This window comes from Myxocyprinus asiaticus, chromosome 20 (assembly GCF_019703515.2).
Source record: "Myxocyprinus asiaticus isolate MX2 ecotype Aquarium Trade chromosome 20, UBuf_Myxa_2, whole genome shotgun sequence".
Lineage (NCBI taxonomy): Eukaryota > Metazoa > Chordata > Actinopteri > Cypriniformes > Catostomidae > Myxocyprinus > Myxocyprinus asiaticus.
This window is the reverse complement of record NC_059363.1, coordinates 39,176,856-39,199,771: the sequence shown is the minus strand read 5'-3', so window position 1 is coordinate 39,199,771 and position 22,916 is coordinate 39,176,856. Positions and strand designations below refer to the sequence as shown.

Here is a 22,916-nt window from a genome sequence, read left to right as displayed (position 1 = left end):
AGCCATATGAATATGAAGAAAATATTTTTGCCATTAACACAAGTCATTTACACATTTGCAGTAGTTTATTTTACACATACAGACTGATTCTATGCGGTCAATCTGTTTTGCTGTTCATGACACCCTTTCTTTGCTTGTATATCGCTGATTGCAGGTTTACAATGTTTTTGGCCATGGTTAGACACAAAAACAGTGCCAAAAGTGTAAGCATAAAAAAAAAAAAAAAAGAAGTCAGAAGAATACGCACCAAATTTACTTTGTGTTAATAAGCAAATACAGATTCACAACACATGAATTACACTTATGCAAAGCATTAAAGTATTGCTAATATTTTCTTACGTTTGCAACTTGATTTACACCTTTACAAAATGTTCTGTGCACCTGCAATTTATTTTTACGCTTGCAGTTTGATTTATGTTTTCACAAATCTTACTCTGTGCATACAAATGTTTCTATCACACTTGTAACTTTATTTACATTTTTACAAATCTTACTTTGCACTTGCAAATCATTTAGGCACTATTTTACCTTCATACCAAAGAGCTGAGCTATTCTTCTAAAAATCTTCATTTGTGTCCTGCTGAAGAAAGTAAGTCATAAACATCTGGGATGGTATAAGGGTGAGTAAATGATGAGAGAATTTACATTTTTGGGTGAACTATTCCTTTAAATATTCCCTGTCTTATTTTTAGTCTCAAGTAAACTGTTTCTAAAATCTAGAGATCAGACTTAAGTCTCTGGTTTTCAAATGAGTAATAGTGCATCCTTCTACAATTTCTGGTTTGGTGGTGGAATTTTGTGTTAGTATTTTATTTCATGCAAGGTATAAACAGCTTGACGAAAAAAAAAAAAAAAACCTCTAAAAACAACAACTGTGGGCCTCATTCATAAAACGAGCAAAAATAATTTCTATTCTCATACAACAATGAATTAAAGAATGGTTTTACGCATTTTACACAGATATTTGTTGTGCTTGAGCTTTGTGAATGATGCCCTACTTTATAAGTTTCCACTTTGATTTTCTTTTTGATATCATAATCTGTATTCTTTAAAATAACAACATATTGGCAGTAACACTTCCTTACAAAGTAAGGAAGCATTTTCACACAGAGTGGATGCTATAGAATTTTGTGCCATTAGTAAAAGCCTCTAGATCACAATTGCACACCATCAGATGGGTTGTACTTTTCATTAAAGCACTTGAATTACCATGATGAGTGCAATTCACTTTTGACCAGGTATGCAAACATTTTTTCAGAGCCTGACAAAAATTTGTATCACACTTGGTATAAATAGTTGCGATTCGCTCATAATTACAGGCCTTCACTGCAATGTACTATGAAACGCTTCTCAAGATTTGATTATCAAAATAACTGCACTAAAATACATTATTCTTTATATGCTATAGGTTTATGCTTATAAATGACAAAAGTCTCACTGAATCAGTCAGATTTCACAAGAAATTTTGCTCACAGGAAAAATGTATTGGCAATAACTGGGTGAGCTAAAGGCACACTTCATTTACAGAATGCCGACGTCACTCTAGAGAGAAGAATGACCTAGCTACATTCAAACTTTCATAAACAATGAGATTTAGCCTGAAGCTTGTGCGTTCTTTAGGAGTCGGGTCAGCGCTGGAAGTCGCCTCTCTGTCCGCCCATCTTGCTGTGCAGCTTGATGTCAGAAATAACGATATCACGGCTGACCGATTTGCACATATCATAGAGCGCTAACGCAGCCACCGTCACAGCAGTCAGGGCTTCCATCTCCACTCCTGTGCGGCCAGTAGTTTGGCAGGTTGCCTTGATGACAGCAGTATGCCCTTCCTCCAGCAGCTCAATGGTAACACAGGCGTGGTCAAGGGGAAGGGGGTGGCAAAGTGGAATGAGAGCTGCGGTCTGCTTGGCGCCCATGATGCCCGCTAGCTGTGCTACCGCTAGGGCATCACCCTTGGCGAGTTGGTTGGCACGCACTAAATTAAAAGCCTTAGGACCCAAGAGGACCTTGCCAGAGGCTGTGGCCATGCGACAAGTTACCGCCTTACTGCCCACACTGACCATGGAGGCTTTACCCTGTGCGTCAGTGTGGGTCAGCTTATTGGATGTTCCATCATGGCTGGGGGATTGTGGGTCTTCATATGGCATTTTCAAAATTTTAGAACCAGATTCATGGGTTTTGTTGTGGCAACACCGCATACTCTGCAGAACTGGGCCTCTGAGTTTGAATTTCCATGGTAGTGCACTAAGGAAGGGGTTAGGGACAAACATTTTGGACTGTAACATCGCAGGGCGTGATTCCAATTGTGCAATGTGCGTATGAAAGCTTTTAATTGTGTGTTTTTCTGAAGCACCAGCATTAATTTGACAATAAGAATCTCTCATTGCATCACTGTTAAGTGACTCTAAGGCTACTTCCCTTGGCTTCACTCTGTGGCAAACATTATCGATCTGGTAAATGTTTGATCGATTATCCTTCCTACAAGAATGAGTCAAACCTATCGTTGCATTGTAGTCTTGATGGCCATTGCAACACCACTGTTGACTGTATTTTCTTGATGACTGGGTAGTACTTGAGGCTGCTGAATCCATGTGGTGCATTAGAGGAAGAGACTGCCTCGGACTGCCGCTAAACCGAGGCTCTGGCAGCAGCCACCTGCAATCTCTACCTGTAGAGCAGAATGTAAACATTTAACAAAGCAATACCTTTCTAAATGGCTAGAGGATTGGAAAATGGATGCATTTAAAAGGAATAGTTTGCCCAAAAAATCATTTACTCACTCTCATGTCATTTCAAACCCATAAGACCTACTTTCTTCCATGGAACACAAAAGCAGACGCAGTATAAATCTCATCAAAAAAATTATTGACAAAAATGTCTATTGACGGAAGGTTTTTTTTTTTTTTTCGTTAGGGTTAGGTTAGGGTTACATTTAGGGGTTAGGGTTTGGCTAGGGTTAGGCTAGGGTTAGGTTTGAAAACAAGATGAAAAAGTTGTGATTATGATAATCAAGTGATTTAATTAGAAATATTGTTGACAAAAATATGATGAGAAAATAATACTGCAAAATATTTAAAATGTGCTAACAATGTTTTCATTCTTTCTGTCTTTCTTTCTTTACAGAAAAATCTAAAAAGAATTCATTTTAATAATCCATTCATAGTATGTTGGGGATTGTCCCGCTTTAACACCGTAAACGAAACTGCTCCACAAACGGGTAAATTACCCCACTTAAATGCATCCTATGTAATATAACAACTTAAAACTACACTATGTAACTTTTGGTCCTCTAGCGGTTGAAGCATAAAACTGCAAGTTACTTGCAGAGGAACACTGTTTTGGTAATTACGTGAGCTGGGCTTCTTCTCTGCTATTTGTGTGGATGAATCTGATGGTTTGAGGAGTACCGCTGTAACCATGGTAACAGGTGATCATCTTATCAGAGCGAATGTCACTAACGACAACAAAACTCGCCCCATCCCCTCAAAAAATAAAATAAATAAATAATGATAGGAAGAAAAAGATGGATATCAGAAAAAGATGTCTTATGAGCAGGTAAGTAGCATATCTTCCACTGCTGTTTTGATTTACTGATAACAATTTTTTTTTTTTAAATGACTAGCGTTACAAAAGTTAGGCAATGATGACATTAGATATACCGATTGCTAGTCATATCAGATAAAGTCAAATGGTGAAAACTATTATAACTTAGCTAGCAGGCAAATAGACCAAGGTAGCAACTGGTTTAAAGAATGGATTTTTTTTTTTTTTTACTTTATGCTGGTAACAATGCCATTGTCCTTCCTTTCTCAAAAAAGAAATTGAAAGCACTGTAGTACCACAATCCAAAATAAAATGCCCCATTAGAGTGGCTAACGCTATCTAACGAACTACAACGCTAAGACAGCTTCCTGGCTAACTATCAGTCCAATAAAATGTCTTACCTGTCAAGCAAGGAAAACTCCATCTCTGGGTCAGTTTTAAATCCTTTAAGATATCGGAGTCGTCACCACCTCTGAAAAGCCAATTCAATGTTGTTTCGTGTTTTATTATTACATTTATTATTATTATTATTCTCTGTTAAAAGTTCTTTATTTAAAAATCTTACATAATGTAGCCTTAAATCTGCACAGACAATGAAATGAAGAAACAGGTGAATTTGAACTAAGTAATGCGCTATTCAGAATGCATAACTTGCGTTGTGAATACGGCATTTCCTTAAAAACGTGCTACACGTAACGCAATATCATAAACTGTCTGAAACACATAAAAGACTCTAAACCATGAAGAATTCACATCACAGTAACTTCTAAAAAGCAGTTAGTACTTCAGTATACTACATTTATTATTCATTATATGCTCAGGTTTTCTGGACGGTTTTCTTATGTTGTTTATTTTGATAAATCATATGTTTGATGCATGTTTAATTAAATGTTTATAATGTACATTTTTCAGAATGTTTGAATATTTAGTTAAAGTTTGGTCTGTTACAGTTTGACATTTTGCACAACATTATCAACTAAAATATGCTATTTTCATCTAATAACATTATATGCCATTTTAGTCAGAGTAAAACTGGCTAAAATATTGACAAAATGTTTAAGACATTTAAATTATGCATAAAAAAAAATTATGACTAAAATAAAAAGTGTATAAAAATGAACACCGAGCAGATGTTTGTCTTTCCCATACAAAGAAAGCATTCAGTGACCAGGGGATGTCAAGCCTGAAAATGACAAATCGGCACCAATAAAGGACCATAAATGCAGTCCATATGATTTTTGCACTATATTCCAAAACTTCATGAGTATACAGAGAGCTTTGATGGAGGGTAAGCTTTTCAGTGAATAACAACTTAAATTTTGGTCTGATCCTTATCCAAAGCTATCGAATGGTTTATGAATACTTGGAATATAACATACTTCTTTCATGGTGCTTTTTTGTTCTTTTTGGAGTTTGACAGCCCCTGATCTGCTTTCGTTGTATGGAAAAGAATCATTCTTCAAAATGTGGCCTTTTGTGTATCATTAAGGAAAGAAAAAAAATCACAAAGGTTTGTAATGGCTGTTGAGTGTTGTAATGAAGTTGAGTAAATGAAAACAGTTTTATTTTGGGGTGAACTATTCCTTTAGTATGAGTGAATAACCCAGAGAAGGACAGAAGGTGTGTGAAGAGAGTGAGGTGGGATGTGTATTACGTACAGCTGCATCACCCACCAATGAGGATCATCGGCCTGTTCTTCATCTGAGATATATTGAACATCCCTGAACAGAAAGAGAGGAATACTTATTTTACACTCACCGAGCACTTTATTAGGAACACTATGGTCCTAATTAAGTGCCCAAAGTGGTCTTCTGCTGTTGTAGCCCATCCGCCTAAAGGTACGTGTTGTGCTTTCTGAGATGTTATTCTGTTTACAATTGTACAGAGGGGTTATGCGAGTTACCATAGCCTTTCTGTCAGCTCGAACCAGTACATTTGAACGATCTAATACAGATTCTTAAAATCCTCTCTATGTCCAACCCTCTGCAATTCAGGTAAATACATTATATATGTGACCAAATTTCACGGCATGCAACTAAAACGGTCTGTGATTAGTGAGTGGCTGGTAACTGTTCAAATTTCACTTGAGTTGTTTCACTAGTACTGTAAATGGCAAAGAAGATTAGCACCGAGATACTTTCAATCTGTATTCAGAGTTAAAGTTTGGTTTGACTCGTTCTGCGTAATGTGTCCAAAGGTGAGATCCACGCAATGCATTTGTCATTGAATAATGTCTCTTTTAAATGTCTCAAAAACAACAACAAAATAAACATTTAAAGGAATATTCCGGGTTCAATACAAGTTAAGCTCAATCGACAGCATTTGTGGCTTAATATTGATTACCACAATAATTAATTTTGACTTGTTCCTCCTTTTCTTTAAAAAAAATAAAATAAAAATTAGGTTACAGTGAGGCACTTACAATGGAAGTGAATGGGGCATATTTTTGGAGGGTTTAAAGGCAAAAATTTGAGGCTTATAATTTTATAAAAGCACACATTAATTCTTTAGTTAAAAGTCATGTAATATTTGAGCTTTAAAGTTGTTTAAATCATCATTTTTACAGTCATTTTGGGGTTTTAGGGTTTGTTAACATTACATCGTCATGGCAACAAAGTTGTCAAATTGGCTATACTTTGAAACAGTGAGTATTTTAACATTTACTGATAGGCCTCCATTCACTTCCATTGTAAGTGCCTCACTACAACCCACATTTTTTTAAAGAAAAGGAGGGACGAGTCAAAATTAACTTTTGTGGTAATCAATATTATGCCACAAATGCTGTCAATTGAGCCTAACTTGTACTGAACCCGGAATATTCCTTTAATTCTAATCCCACACAGTAAGGATGCGGTAAAGAAGCCATGCAACTCCACTCCCCTTAAGTGCTCCCTCCCCTTTTTAAAGAGACAGTACCGTTTTAGCACTTTACTACATAATGTAAATTCTTGTAAATAGTACAAATTATGCAAACAATAAACATGTAACAATATATGTATATATTTCAAGACATAATATTTATAGATGGAATACATGGAATTTGTACAGTTTAAAAAGCTAAACTGTGACTAAAATGATAAATAACTAATGATAAAATTAAAAGTTTGTAAATCAATATTTTCATAATGTACCATGTAATTAACAGCTTTTAAGCTGAGAGAGTTGATTTCATATGTAAGCAAAATGGGCATTATACTAAAATATATACAATGGAATCAAGAGCTTGTGAATCGTAATCAAAACGAATCTGGAAATCTGTATCAAAACCCAGCCCTATTATTTAGTAGTAGGAAATCATTAGCTGGAGGTCAAAATGTGTTAATCAAAGAGCCAGCAAAAGTTTATGGCTCTGTTCCAAATCTTAGTGAGTCGCCTCGCTGTCTACTGTCTAAATAGGCAGCTGCCTTTAAAGGAAGCATCCTTTCTGAAATGGATCCTTGCCTGTCACCTTCATCTCTCTTGCATTTTATGAGATAAGGAGGATATGAAATGTTGATGTGATATATTGTATTTGTGTGTACCTGCATGCTGTTTCTTCTTCCTCCCCACCGCAGCCCCAATGATGTGTAGCAGTTCCTCTTCAGATGCACCAGAGCGTAAGCAATCCCTCAAAGACACCTCCGCGTTCCCAAATAAACACACCTATAGAGTGCCAACACAGACACAAACATAAAACACAAACCTACGGTGCACAGACAGGTACGTGAAAATCTTTAACAAACATCATAAATACACAAACTGCATGAACCTTAAGGTTGCCGTCGGCTGTGATGCGCAGGCGGTTGCAGGAGCCGCAGAAATGGTCTGACATTGAGGTAATGAAACCCAGCTGGCCCTGAAACCCTGGCACTCTAAAAGCCTGTGACCGTACAGCACAGAAAAAATGCACATTGAAAGCTTACACACTTTATGATTCATAAACAACATATGTTCAAAAACACTTTTTAACTGTAACTGCAACTTGGAATATAAAAATATGCATGTCTCTGCTCTAGAATGCAGCTGCATTTTTCCAGTTTAAAAAAGTTTATGTAAAATACAGCATGCTAAACATAAATTGAACCAAGTAAAAATGTTATTTAAACATTTTTAAACAGTTACATAAAAACAACTGCCATTGATTGTCAGTGGTGTTACAGCAATACGAAAATACAAAAGGACATTATTGAACATACTTAAGAAGTGCTTCCTAAACCGATGTCATGTGTGGAATGGCAATAATCATTGACCAAACACAATGAAATTCTATGGTTCTGGTTACTGGTTCTATGACCTTTAATTAAAGGCATGCCAGTCAATAACATTTTTTTTAATCCTCCAATTATTTAGTATGGCCTTGTCTGATTAGCTTCAAAAATGTTCTGATGGAAATGTCACTGCAACCCAGTTATTTATTAAAGGCAGTACACATTTGGCTTTTTAACAACATGGGCACAAAAAGTTATGAAAATGGCTTCAAACTTACATTTACAAACCAATAAATAACAATTGCACAGCAACAATGCTCATGGGAGACATACTGTTACTTAACGGTATAAACCTGATAAAAAATTGACTCTCAGCACCAAGCCAAAACAAACAATATTCTCAAATGAGCTCAAGTGGGAGCAAAACATTGAAAAGGATTCACGCCAAATGATTTCCTTCAGTCGAGTTGAGCTGACCTTGGCCGTGTCTGTTTCTTCTCCAGGCACAGACTCCAGATTGGGCCACTTCTGCTTTATACAGTCCAACATCTCCTGATAACTCACCATCTTCTTGAAGTTCCATCTGTTACCTACAGAAAAAGTTCCTCAAAACAACATTCAACTGCTTTATATTGCTGTTAAAATTAAGTGATTTCTAAAAAATTGATCAAATGGCAAATTGTCCATTTGCAATAAAAAAAAATTAAAAATCTATTTTAAACCTAGAATGCATATGGAGAGTAAAAAAATTGCACTTCCACCTTTTTGACTATAATTTTTACATGAAGTTGTCTTTTGATCTCAAGGTATTTCTCATTTAAGGCATCTTCGACCATGTGAACTGACCTTTTTTAACATTTAGCTGGATATTTGTTGTTATTATTATTATTATTATTATTATTATTCTAAGAGAATTGCATCACTACCCCTAGAATGCATATGTGGGTCCTATATGACCCATAAATGTTTACTATGGTGTTCACTGCATTTAGCACTTACCCTTGTAATACGTTGATTGTTTTCAGTTTCCATTTGTTATGGAATTAAATACCACGTGCACGTTCATATTTATATGTAGTATGCAAGTATAGAAAGTTGTCATTTGCCAATGCTTTTATCTAAAGTCCATGACATAACACCTATTACAGGGACAGTCCCCATGGAGCAACCTGAGGTTAGATGCCTAGTTCACAGCAAGGGCACAATGGTAACAGCTCCTGGATCACATCTTAATGTGTTTGAACCTGCAACTATTCTTTTTTCAGTGTGCCTCAACATTCTGAATCTGAACAACATATCTACATAGAGTAATATAGACAAATAGTGTCATACAGCAATATAGAATACATAAGGTTGTCATTTTACAAGTTTATTTTATTTTAATTTTTTCGTTAAAAACAAACAAAAACAAACAAACAAAAAAATCCTAGTCTACTGTACCTACACTACCGGTCAAAAGTTTTGAAACACTTGACTAAAACGTTTCTCATGAACTTAAAAATCTTTTGATCTGAAGGCGTATGCTTAAATGTTTGAAATTAGTTTTGTAGACAAAAATATAATTGTGCCACTATATTAATTTATTTCATTATAAAACTAAAATGTAATAAAAAAAATAAAAAAAAGTTTTTGAAATTGATGACTTGGACCAAATAATTAAAAAAAGCAGCCAATAACTGCCCAGCATATAGATGGGAACTCCTTCAATACTGTTTAAAAAGCATCCCAGGGTGATACCTCAAGAAGTTGGTTGAGAAAATGTCAAGAGTACATGTCTGCAAATTCTAGGCAAAGGGTGACTACTTTGAAGATGCTAAAATATAACACAGTTTTGATTTATTTCGGATTTTGTTTAGTCACAACATAATTCCCATAGTTCCATTTATGTTATTCCATAGTTTTGATGACTTTACTATTATTCTAAAATGTGAAGAAAAAAAAAAAAAAAATTATAATAAAGAATAGTATGTGTTTCAAAACTTTCGACCGGTAGTATGCTTGTGTTTGTGTGAGTAGGGGTTGTTGAGACATTTCATATTTTCATACCACCAAACACGGAATTATTTTTTTAATTTTTTTTTAAATCACTTTTTTTTTACACTATGACCCAAAAGTCCTACTAAATTTCCAATGTGCATAAAACTCTTCAGAATTTATAGAAATATATATCAAACATTTAAAAATGTAAAATATTAATATAATTATCATTAGTCAATTGCCTTTGAATAGTTTTTATAAAGAATAAACTTCTAGATATCACCTGGGTCTTTTTAAGGTTGCATATTAGAGGTTGACCGATATTGGATTTTGCCGATACCGATAATCAAGGTGGTGGAAAAGGCTGATAACCGATTAATCAGCTGACAGTTTTTTAAATAGATTTATAGAATATTAAAAAACTATTGTTCTCTCCTTATCATGACAGGCACAGACAAAGAGGCTACAAGACTCTCAAATGAATAAAATCCCAGATGCAGTTTATTGTTCAACCAACATCCCAATGATAACCAGAAAAAAGAAGATTTGGTGCATAACACAGGACTTTTTTTTTTTTTTTTTTTACTATAAACAAGCCCAAAACACAATCTCTAATTTTAAAATGATGGAGAATTGGCCCTGTTACAATGCTCTATGTTAAATATTAACCAAATTAAGCTTTTTATAGCCTTGATATTTTAATATACTGTATATAATATTTTCCATTCACCAGATGAGGTTTAATAAGGTTTATTTAACAATTACATTATAAAATATTACATATTAAACAGCTATTATTCTGTAGAACTAAGCAGTTTTAACTGTAGATTCCTCCAGCGCTGGCCACAGAGGAATGCAAAGAAATAAAAAATAAAATATCTGAAACTATCTGCATAAACTTTTGCTGATAACCGATAGTTCCAAAAAGCAACAACTGGCACAGATTAATCGGTAAAACTGATATTATCTGTCTACCTTTATTGCATACACATTTGCGTCAAAAAAAAAAAAAAAAAAAAGTTACTCTTTTTATTTTTGTCCATCCTATCCACGTCAAAAAACTGCCATAATATTATATATTCATATTATTTTCCACTTTCACTGACTTTTAACCAATATCAGTCCTGATCATAACTACCAAATATTCATTCATTTTCAGGATTTTAACCCTTTAAATGCCAGTTTGTTTACATAATACCACTGTTGTTTTTTTACACACACACACATTTCCAATTGGCCTGCAGTGCTCTATAATACAGCAAACAGAAAATAGGAAAAAAGCATGTATTTGCTCCGTAGGCTAAACATGGCGCCATCTGGTGGAAAATATTACAAATTAAAATTTTGAAGCCAGGGCTCCGGAATGAAAGCCTAATATCATAGAATTCATGATTTTATGCTTTAATGGCACTGGGATCAAATATTGCAGTATTAATGGGTTTCAATGGATACATGTTTGTCCTGAAGGTCCTGAGTGTAACTATTTTGTGTACACAGTGTATTATTGATGTATTTTAGGAACTGAGGTTGAAATATCAAAATTCCCCCAAAAATACACACCTTTGGCAAAATTTATGCCGTTGGCATTAACACAGCCAAAATGATCGAAAAAACAAAAATGAAAAAGACAAAAATGTCCCAAAGGTCGCACAAGGGTTAAATAATAAATTCCAATTATTGTATTTTATTGACGGCTTGAGATGAAAGACCCCATGTAATAAAATTGGAGGTGCGTTGCTTTTAGTCCATGTCTGTCAGTTTTGAGGTTAGCTATATATATATATATATAATCATGCCAGGCATCGTTCACCCATATTGCAGACCTTGGATGCATCTTATTTCCTAAATTGTGCATCCTCGTTTCCTCGCTCCTCATCCTCCACCCGTGACCCGAAAACCATTCAGATTCCACCATCATTAAGGACATATCAATCCTCTAAATGCACTGCAAGGAGGAAAGGACCGAGGACGAAGGAAGCTTACAGAGGATGCTTGAGCGAGGCTTGAGCCTCATTTCATTTCCTTGGATCCTTTCCTCATTTCTTAAGAGGGAGAAGCAAGGAAGCAAGGAAAGGTAGCAAAAAAAAAAAAAAAAAAGGAAACGAGGATGCACAATTTCAGAAATGAGAAGCACCTCTTGACCCAAAAATGAACAACCTTCAATATAACCTTCCGCCACAACTTCCTGTTTCAATAGAAAATACATCAGCCCAAAAAAGAAAATTGGATTCATCAAACCATTTCAGTGGGGTTTTAACACAACTAACTTAAAATGCTCTCAGGTCTCTGATAACTGTTAGACATCTTAAAACCTTTGGTGAAATAAACAAAACAGTTCAAAACAAGCCTTCCCAGTGCTTAGTCAGATACAGAGTATCTATTTTTAATTATTTGGTTTTATTGGAGTTATTTATAGTTTCACCACGTGTAAGGTTGATAAGTCATTGTTTGCGCACCTTCGTCTGGCAAACGGCTCCACTGACCACAGTATCTTATCAGTTTGATTGAGTGATTGCTGTAGATATTGACCCTCAGGTCAGGAACCTCTAACAATGACTTACATATCAGATTCTGCTACTGGCTCAAGAGAAACAATCTCTAAATCTGCCTCACTAGGACAAATCTATTGAATTATTCAGCGTCATTGTCAATGTCATCGAGAAAGCAGAGTTGAAACGTGCTTCGGCACATTGTGGTTTAATCAGTTTAACACATCAGTGTAAAGGAGGCGGCGAGAACCGGCTTGATAATATAAATAATAGTTTAATTATAAACTGAACCAAAAAGACAAACACACACAGGTGTCGTACTGCTGTCCGTAACTCTCTCTCTGTCGCACTGCCGTCTCCAGTCGGCCTTTATCCCTCTCGGGCTAATCAGCCTGATTAGGGGTCGGGTGTGTAGAATCACAACCCGGCCCCGCCCTCCGCCCTGCCACATTCCTCCCCCGTTCTCTCAGGCCGGGGAGCCAAATTAACAAAAACATGGGCGTGCCTTCCACCCCATCTGCCGGCAGGTCATCCCCAGGGAGGGGACAAGGGGGCACCTACACGCCGTATCGGCGATCATGCCAAATTAACAAAAACATCTAAAAAGAGAGGGAAAAGGCCAACACGGAGCGGCAGCGGGAGAGAGAGAGGAGAGAGAGAAAAAAAAATAATAATAATTTCTTGCTGGTGCTCCGATACCCCGTGGCCTGGTCCTCGGCCACTCCTCCACCCACTGGTGGACGACAGCCGTGCCTCCCCGGGTGGATCGGAGGCAGTCCTCCAGCCTCTGGCGGATGGAACGCCCCGCCACGTTTTCGGTGGACGGAAGGGGTCTCCTCCGCCCCTGGCAGCGGCCCTGACCGCTCCAGGCGGTCGGTTAGGAACCCCTCCTTCCCTCGCAGTCAGCAGCCGTTCCTCCGCTTTCAGGTGGCCGGGCTCCTCCGTCCCCCAGCGGATGTCCGCGGCTGCTCCGCTGGGGTGGATGGTAGTGGCGAGGACTCTACTACGGCGCATCCCTCCTCCTTCCCGGGATTCGGCACCAGTGTAACACATCAATGGAAAGGAGGAGGCGAGAACCGGCTTGATAATATAAATAATAGTTTAATTATAAACGGAACCAAAAAGACAAAAACACACACAGGTGTCGGACAGCTGTCCGTAACTCTCTCTCTGTCGCATTGCCGTCTCCAGTCGGCCTTTTATCCCTCTCGGGCTACTCAGCCTGATTAGAGGCCGGGTGTGTAGAATCACGACCCGGCCCCGCCCTCCGCCCTGCCACAGTAGTCAAGGCTTGTGACTGCCCCAGAACACTGAATGCGGATTGTGTTACATCACTTATGACAATAAATCCTGAGGAAAAATTTTACTGACTGTGAAAGAGAGTAATTTACTCCACTATTACCATTAGAGAACTATGGCAGAAACTTTTTACAACCTGAAAAGGGCTGACAGGTATACACTAGACATATTAGATTGATTTTTTTCTTCTTTTTTTTGTATATTGTTTAGAAAATGGATAGCAATTCATTTTGGTTTGTCATTACAATATGATCTTACCATCAAAAGGCATGTACTCAATGAATCTCACATCCAAGGTTTTCCTTTCTGTTAGTGCCACAAAGTCCAGGAGCTCATCTTCGTTGAGACCTCTCATGACCACACAGTTCACCTGAGAGCAGTTAACACGTCAACACTTCATTCAACCATACAATAAGCTTCATAATCACGCTCTAAAGATTAAGCTACAGAGAGTCTTGGCTGTGATGTAATTCAATCCAAATGATATTAAAGAAGACACGATACAACACAACACCTTATAACTAGGGATGCATCAATACATTTAAGAATATAAATACAGATAATTCCTTATTAGTATTCGCCAATGCCATATCAGTAACATTTAGTAATACTGCAACTTTCAAGTCAACTACAGTGAGAATGAACATAAATTATTATTTTCTGCAAATGTTAACAGTGCTTCAGCTCTGTACGTCCATACAATGCAAGTGAATGGTGACCAGAACTTGAAGCTCCAAAAAGCATATAAAGGCAGCATAAAAGACTCCTTTGGTTAAATCCATGTCTTCAGAAGTGGAAGGTGTGGGTGAAAAACAGATCAATATTTAAGTCCATTTTACTATAAATCTCCACATTCAGTTCCACACTCTTATTCTTTTGGCGATTATATTATTTGTGCATATCGCCACCTAATGGTCGGGGCTGGTCAAAAGAGGAGATCGATAGTAAAAAAGGACTTAAATAATGTTCAGTTTCTGACACACACTTATTATATCGCTTCTGAAGACATGGATTTAACAGCTGGAGTCATATGGATTACTTTTATGCTGCCATTATGTGCTTTTTGCAGCTTCAAAGTTCTGGTCACCATTCACATGCACTGAATGCATCTACAGAGCTCAGATATTCTTCTAAAAATCTTAATTAAAAAATTTAAAATTTAAAGTGATTTGCAGAAGTCAGTCAGTCACTGGGATGGCATGAGGGTGAGTAAATGATGAGAGAATTTTCATTTTGGGGTGAACTCTTCCTTAAAATGTCATTTCTCAAAGCTTGTAACTAAAATTAAGGTGAATCATTAGAATACCAGTACATGAGCACGATATCAGACTGAAACTATACCAGTATCGGAATCAATGCTTTCATATTTACAACACAGTAACAGTTACTTATAACTCTTCAGTTGTTGCAGTGATAAACAAACATTTAGGGGTGCAAACCCTCTTCTTAAGGTGAAATGTAAATTGTATACAATCAAATATCTATTTCCTTTGTAAATGAAAGGATTAAGACACGAATGTTACCTTGACTGGATTGTAGCCCATTTCTATGGCCTTCTCAATACTTTCCATCACTTTATGAAAGCCTGCAAAAGGCATACAATACACATCATTAGAGTTTAGAAATACCTAAATGTCTGTTGCTGTATATACTTCAGCCTATTTTAGAGTAATTCCTTGTATCAGAGCATGGACGAGCCAGTTTAATCCAAATCATTGTCATAAGAAAGCTCTACAAATCACACTTCAATAGAATATGGAGATTTAACCATGACAAAGTTTGACCAAATAACTGAATGAATGTTACATTTATATAGCGCTTTTCTAGCACTACACTCAAAGCGCTTTACACAGTGAACAGGGGTATCTCTTTAACCACCACCAGTGTGCGGCATCCACCAGCTATTGGTGGAGAGGAGAGAGTAGAGTGTTAAAGCCAATTTATGAATGGGGATTATTAGGAGGCCATGATCGAGAAGGGCCAATGGGGGGAATTTGGCCAGGACACCCTACTCTTTACCAGAAGTGCCCTGGTATTTGTATTGAGAGGGAGTCAGGGCCTCGGTTTAACATCTCATCTGAAGGACGCACGAGTATCAAAGTATTAAAATACTTTGATATTCAAATTGTAATAGAAAGTACCTAAAAGTAATAAAAAGAAAAGTAAAAAAGAAATACATAAGATACTGCAGAGCAAATGTTGAACAAAAGTAAATACAGTAGACTAGGCCTGGGCGATATGACAATATATTTCATGGCAGCGATATACAATGTCAATCGATAGAAATGTAGCTATATCGTGTATATCGCAATATGTGATTAACCATGTGTCCAGCATGGGCTGATCTATGAACGGGCAGAGCTTCACATGAGACTGAGTGAATTTAAGAAACATGGACGGGTTTTTATGGCATTAAAATTTTCAATTATTTTCATCTCGCGTTTGGCGTTTCGTAGACTTAATATGCTTCTCATCCGACGCGTGCATCTGTGTTTCATTTTAAAATCTCTGAAGCACGCAAGCAGGCATCCTTATATTAACAGGAAAGCGCAGAACAGGATCACGTGCGCTACTAAATCATTTTTGAGGAAAATCCCCAAAAAAACATCTCCAGAGGACGGGATTAATCCCAAAAAAAAAATCAAGAAAATGAAGAGGAGCTTTTTATTAAAACAGGTGCGACATCTGTGGTGTGAGATCACAAAAGCAAACACAGAGCAGAAAAATCTAATATGTATACTGTGTCGCACGACAATAATCACACGTAATACAAGCAATTTGTTTTACTTCATCAAAATGAAGCACGCAAATTAATATTATGAAAGCCAAAAATGCGCTCTGCATTAATTTGGTTATAATTTTTTTTTTTTTTCCAGTAAGTGTTTATTTTTATTTCATATTTATTTTCTCTGAGAAGTGTTAACATATTTTGGATATTTTCTTAAAGAAGTGTTTATTTTTTTTATTTTTTTTTATTTTATTTTTTTTTAACAATGCATTATTTTCTTTGTTGAATTTGATTTGGGAAGATCTTGAGTTTCTTGAGAAAAGTTATTATTATTAATAATAATAATAATAATATTGGTCAACAACAGACTGAAATGTGGCATAGTGTCAAATTTAGCATTATAATAAGAATGATTTAAAACTGAGTTGCTGTTTTTGTTTTTACTTTGACTATTGTCAGTTTCCAAATAAAGAGAAAATTATAAGAGGAAATATTGTAATGCCTATTTTTAAATAATCAAATCAATGAATTAAACACTATGTTTATTTAATACATTCACAAATTTTTTTTATGGATTTTTCAACAAAAATGTATTATATCGTGATATATATCGTTATCGAGATATAAAATTACTCATATCGTGATATAGGATTTTGGTCATATCGCCCACCCCTACAGTAAACTGAAGATATTATTCAATTGTTATACCCAGTGGTCATTCAATTATTGTTATGATGTTATTTATTTAGAAGTTATTCATTACATTATGCTTCCTTCTTTGTGCTGCTAGCCAAGGGCCTTTATTTAGGCACATAATGCTTTCTAACCCCAGCTGAAAAGACCAGCCTAACCAGCATGTTTAATTTCCCATGCTGGTCTAGGCTGGTTTGGTGCAGGTTTATCTGGTGGACCAGCAGAGCCATGTTGTTCACCAGCAAAACTTAGCTGATGAATCTCTACAAACTTTATGTATGTTAAGCATGTCATAAAGCCTCGTTAAACACCTGCAAACTGTATTGTGGACCAGCATTCAAAATATGATGGTGGCTAGCTATGCTATTTTGATTTATTTATTTATTCCATGTTTCATTTCATGAAACTGATATGACTAAAGTTTTTCTTGTACAAGAAATGTTGAGCACTGGCACCTGCTTTGATCTTGACTGATCAAGAGCATCTCGTACCTTTGCGTCTAACGATGAACTCAAATTTGGCAGGTACTAGAGAGTCCAGGCTGATGTTGAGAAGATCCACTCCAGCTTTCTTAAGACCAGGCAACAGTCGGGCTAAATTCATGCCATTAGTGGTCACTGCGATGGTCTTCAGACCTTCCAACTTCCTCAGTTCCGCTGAAGGAAAGTCAGAAGAGAAACTGTCAATCATGAAAATTACTTAAAGGGTTATGATTACTGTTTCTAACTGTCACATTTTCTTCCGTTGTGCATGTTTGCAGGAGAAGGTTTGATCTTAAAGCATATGAGCAAAAAGCACGTCAATAAACACATGACAACAGCATGCCTATCAGTGCTGGTCTCACTGTGACACTGACTTAATGTGCGTTACAATGCACTGATTTACAAAATTAGTTCTGCATTTTTGCTCTCTCCTTAATCCTAATGCCTGTGACTGGACATGATGCAAGTTGGGCTCATATCCTGTGTGAATTATTCTAATGTTAAAATAATGTCCAGTGTATATCAAAATAATAATATTATTTAAATAACTTCAACTTCAACTTACTAATTATATGTAGAACGTCTGGCCGAATGAGGGGTTCTCCTCCAGTCAGGCGTATCTTGTTCACCCCCTCTTGTACAAAGAGTCTGGCTAACGTCAGCACCTCTTCTGTTGTTATGAGCTGAGAGCGAGGGGTGAGTTTTACTCCCTCCTCAGGCATACAGTACTGACCTGAGAAATAGAACATTCCCTTTAAATGTCTTTAATGCTGGGAAAAACAGTCATATTTGTAGCTCTGAGCACAGTCAGATAATTCTAGATGTCCCCTTCAATAAAGCACATGACTTTGAGAGAAAGACTCACAGCGGAGGTTACATTTCTCCGTGAGGGAAATGCGGAGGTAATTATGCCTACGTCCAAAAGAGTCCGTCAGGAATGCTGAGAATGGCAGGACATCTTTCAGGACTTGCCTACGACCACCTAGATGCGCAAGCTCTCGGACCTCCAGAGGAAAAAAAAAATCATGATAACAAATTGCAACACAATAGTTTTTATTTGCAGTTACATTACATAATAAATGTAGAACAACAAGCCAATAATTAGTAATTAATTAAGTTGCAGGCATGAAATGTCCAAGGCCAATAAAAAATGTTCAAGTCTTTTTGCTATTTAACAGACTGTCAACCGTGTATACGCAGTGTTGCTAGTAATGAAACCCATTACAATTATTTTTCATGGATACTTAATATGAAAAAAAAAATGTGCAAGACATTATGGAAAATGTATAAAAGCTTTCACTTTACTACCCCTACAAGAAGACTGTTTTCAACAGTTGACCAAAAAAAAAACTTCAGGCAACTTTCAATATGTATGAATATCATTAAATTAAAAATATCAAAATGCTTCTGCTAACAAAGAATCATTGCATTTCAGATGGTTTTAGTGGCTATATGATGCTAAGTTCTCACATTAACTGTGGACATGTTCCACTTAGTCTCATTTCCACTTACTTGACAACCAGAACTAATTAAACAATTGTTTTATTATTTTCAAACCAAACAAACTTCTTAAAACCTAACAAACATTTTGCTACTTTTTGCATTTAGCTTGAAAATTGTGCTTGTGGTCTCTTTATTTAAATTAATGTAAATGCACCTAGCCACTTGGGGGTCTTTAAGACTTTAAAGCATGTTTTTTTGGAAAGCTGCTTTGAAACAACATTTTTTACAAACAAAACCGACTTGATCTGACTTGGTTTGATATTTGGTCATCTAATGAAATGCCATATAGTCAACATATGAAAAACATACAGTATGCTATAATCAAATTTTTCTCTTCACAAAGAATTTGCAAAAGCAAGTTGGACAGTTTTTGCAGTAGTTATGGTATAAAGCTCATATTCTCATTTTTGTAGACTATTCACCAGCTGGTGGAAAACACTTTGATGGTATGATAGTTCACTCTGTGCACGCATTAAGGCCTGTCATGGTCCTATGATGTGACATCCATGACAGAACTGATATGCTGTCTTGTTTGTTGCTTTAGTGAGGGTCCCATGATTCTTGGGACCTAAACATGACTATTTTAAGAGAAAGAACCCTTTATAGTTTGTTACGCTTTAAAAACGTTATGTTCAGCACTAATTCTTGCCTGAAGCCAAAATAAGACTTAGGCTATGCCTATCTAAAGTGTAAGTGTATATACTACAGAGAATCCATGATTATAATAATAATTAAAAAAATAATAATAATTAATGAATAAAAAGCATTAAACAGATTACCTGTGGTGACACTTTGAAATATAGTGGCCCCAAAAAGTATTTTTATCCAACTTAAAATGTATGAATTGTATAAGATCAGAAAATATTAAATCAAATGGCATCTGCAAAACAAATCAAGCAAGACCTTTTCTCAGAAGTGATTACACTTTTCTTAATTTTTGCAATTACTTTTAACCATCTGTTACTACTTCTACTTTAAAGAATACCATGATATTACCATGGTATATGTAAAAGGAGAGAAAAAAAAAAGAAAAAAAAAACAGTTAACATAATACCATGGTACATTTCTGTTATTGTGAGATGCAATACGTGAACAAACTTGCTGTGCTTGAACAATAAAGTTAGTAGGTCAGACCACAATTACACATTAACAAAACAAATGATGTTCCATAAAAATCAGACACAATCTTTGGACGTTCCAGGAACAGGAAATGAAAATGTTTGATGTTTATGCAATAGTTATAATATCAGTTACAAAACCCACATTTTACACTCTACTACAAACCCTCATGTCGTAGATGTGCATAATGCCTCACCTGTGCAGATGTGCAGGTAGAGTCTGACATACACACCTGCTCCAGTCTCTTCTCATCATAAGTGACACCACAATACCATCGACACACTTTATATCCCCCACACAACTGTCGAACTGCCCGCCTTGAGCAGGCCTCAGTCGCGGCGTGTGCTCCTATGATAAGGCGGCCGAGTCTGCTGCAGTGTAAGGCCATCACAAACGCACCAATGTCAGCCTGTGCTAAAATAAGAACATTATCTGCTAGAGTTGTGGTTGCGTTAAACTTGACCTGCAGCCTGGAACAGCCACGAGGAGGGCGTGTCTTTCTACAGCCAATCAGCATCGAGGAAGATCTGGCGTAATGGGTAGTGTAGTTCAATTTCTGTAAACGTCACTACGAACTACAAATTATCAACATGTATGTGATTGATCGTGGGCTTGTGTTGGATTTAAGAAAAGGAAGATTGTTTTACAGCAATCTTTCCTTAGCTGGCAATATGAATAAAACAACAATATGATACAAATATAAATGCAAAGGAACTCTAATGTGAACATGCTGAATTTGTGAAATGCTAAAATTCATTACCAGATAAAAATTATTTTCGTAAAAAAATAAATAATAATAAAAAATAAAAAATAAATAAATGTTATATATATATATATATATATATATATATATATATATATATATATATACACACACACACACACACACACACACACACACACACACTTTTTATTTGTTAAAATTGTATATATACAATTTTAACAAATAAAATGTAATTGTCAGCATAACCATTTGAGTAAAAAGTTACACTGGAAAATATAAATTAAAAAAATTCTTAGTATTTGGTTTGCTCCACTTTTATTTTAATGACAGCATTCAAGGTGGCATGGACTCCATAAGTTTGTGCAAAACTTCCTCAATGGAAGCAGAGAAATCTTACAATTTATTAAGGAGTTAAGATGGTCAGTGTCACAAATTTTCTTATTTGATTAATGACCTAGAAATAGTACAGAATATTAAATATTTCTAATTTATATGATACACATTTCATCACTTTTAAAGGTTGGCTCAAGTGTAAATAAAGCCTTTGGTATAAAGCCTTTATTGTATAAATGCAATAAATAAATAAATAAATAAAATAAAAATGTTCCTATTCGATTGTTAGAAGTGCACAAACAAATCTGAGTGGATAGTGTGCAGTACATCCTCCATTATACATTACCAGATGCTTCTCAACAACTCTGTGTCATGGGTGAACGTCTGATAAGCATTTGTCGTAAAATGCTGTTAATGATTTCACAGTGCTCAAAAATTGCATGTTTTCCTGCGAGAGTGCAGCGAATTTGGAGTTTGAACTCACATGATGCAATTCAACGGACTGGGTAGGGCTGCACCAGCTGTGCGTAAATTCTCAGGTAAGTTGGGACGTAAAATTCACACTAAGGGCTTAGTAACTTCTAGTTAGTTTGTAAATAAGTCAGTTCTTAATTTGGTTGCACCACTTGTTTTTAAGGCAAGACTTAACTAGTAGGCCGTAAGCTCTCCGTAAAGTAATGTTAAGTCGCATAATATGATGTTTACCTGTATTGATCCAATAAACAGCCTTCAAATTTGACACAGAAGTGTTAAAAAGCCGTGAACTTCAATCTGATCTTGTTACGGTTGATGTTCAAACCTTGTTTGCTCACATAACTGTCAGCTGTAATAAATTATATCCCCATTAAAATATGTAATAAAAGTAGATTTGATAAATAGTATACTTGCCCTGTGTAAATAACAATATATAACTGTATCTAAAATAAGGGGTGATAAGTAAATACTAATACAACAGGCTGGAAAAAAAAAATATATATATATATATATAATTCTTTTATTTTTTTTATTTTTTTTTAATTTATATTTTTCTCCCCAATTTTGGAATGCCCATTTCCCACTACTCACTAAGTCCTCGTGGTGGTGCGGTTACTCACCTCAGTCGGGGTGGCAGAGGACAAGTCTCAGTTGCCTCCGCTTCTGAGACAGTCAATCCACGCATCTTATCACATGGCTTGCTGTGCATGACACCACAGAGACTCACAGCATGTGGAGACTCATGCTACTCTCCGTGATCCATGTACAACTTACCACGCGCCTCATTGAGAGCGAGAACCACTTAATCGCGACCACGAGGGGGTTACCCCGTGTGATTCTGCTCTACCCTCCCTAGCAACCGGGCCAATTTGGTTGCTTAGGAGACCTGGCTGGAGTCACTCAGCACACCCTGGATTCCAACTTGCTACTCCAGGGGTGACAGTCTGCGTCACTACTCGCTTAGCTTTCCAGGCCCCCGGAAAAATAGATATTTATTCATTGTAATATTCTAGATATATTTTGAATGTGTTGAAACTTGACACTGGGCGACACACCCTGAAAACGGCAACGTTAGATCGGTTTCATGCTAAAGAGCTGCTTAAAAGTAGTTTTTTTTTTCTCTCATAAAAGTAAATGAGTGTAAATGTCAACATCATGCTGTATGTCGAAATGATTGATGCCTGTCATGCAAAACATAAGCTCATTGATGTCAAAAGTATCAGTCTGCTTTTTTATTCCATCCGTTACTCCTGGTCGGAGGCTTCCGTAAATATTTAGTTCATACGTAGGGTTACGTCCTACCTAAGTTTAATGGTGCAACGCTCAAATATTTAGTAGTGCATAAATTGTGACTTAGTGCCCATTTAC

The 22,916-nt window shown here is 36.3% G+C and overlaps 1 protein-coding gene across 2 annotated transcripts; it reads right to left on the bottom strand.

Annotated features, from left to right (window-relative positions):
- Positions 1-560: 560 nt before the first annotated feature.
- Positions 561-20,495, bottom strand: LOC127410942 (molybdenum cofactor biosynthesis protein 1-like). 2 transcript variants are annotated; one of them, XM_051646221.1, is made up of 11 exons: positions 20,214-20,495; positions 18,261-18,399; positions 17,961-18,128; positions 17,405-17,569; positions 15,016-15,077; positions 13,751-13,862; positions 8,205-8,317; positions 7,289-7,399; positions 7,062-7,182; positions 5,214-5,261; positions 561-2,665 (listed from the first exon to the last, which is right to left on the bottom strand). In XM_051646221.1, exons 1-11 carry the CDS (start codon positions 20,403-20,405, stop codon positions 1,629-1,631), a joined length of 2,268 nt encoding a protein of 755 aa, XP_051502181.1. In that variant the 5' UTR covers positions 20,406-20,495; the 3' UTR covers positions 561-1,628. The 2 variants fall into 2 exon arrangements, with proteins under 2 accessions (XP_051502181.1, XP_051502182.1); XM_051646222.1 differs by having other exon boundaries at positions 2,519-2,665; positions 5,199-5,261.
- Positions 20,496-22,916: the final 2,421 nt, after the last annotated feature.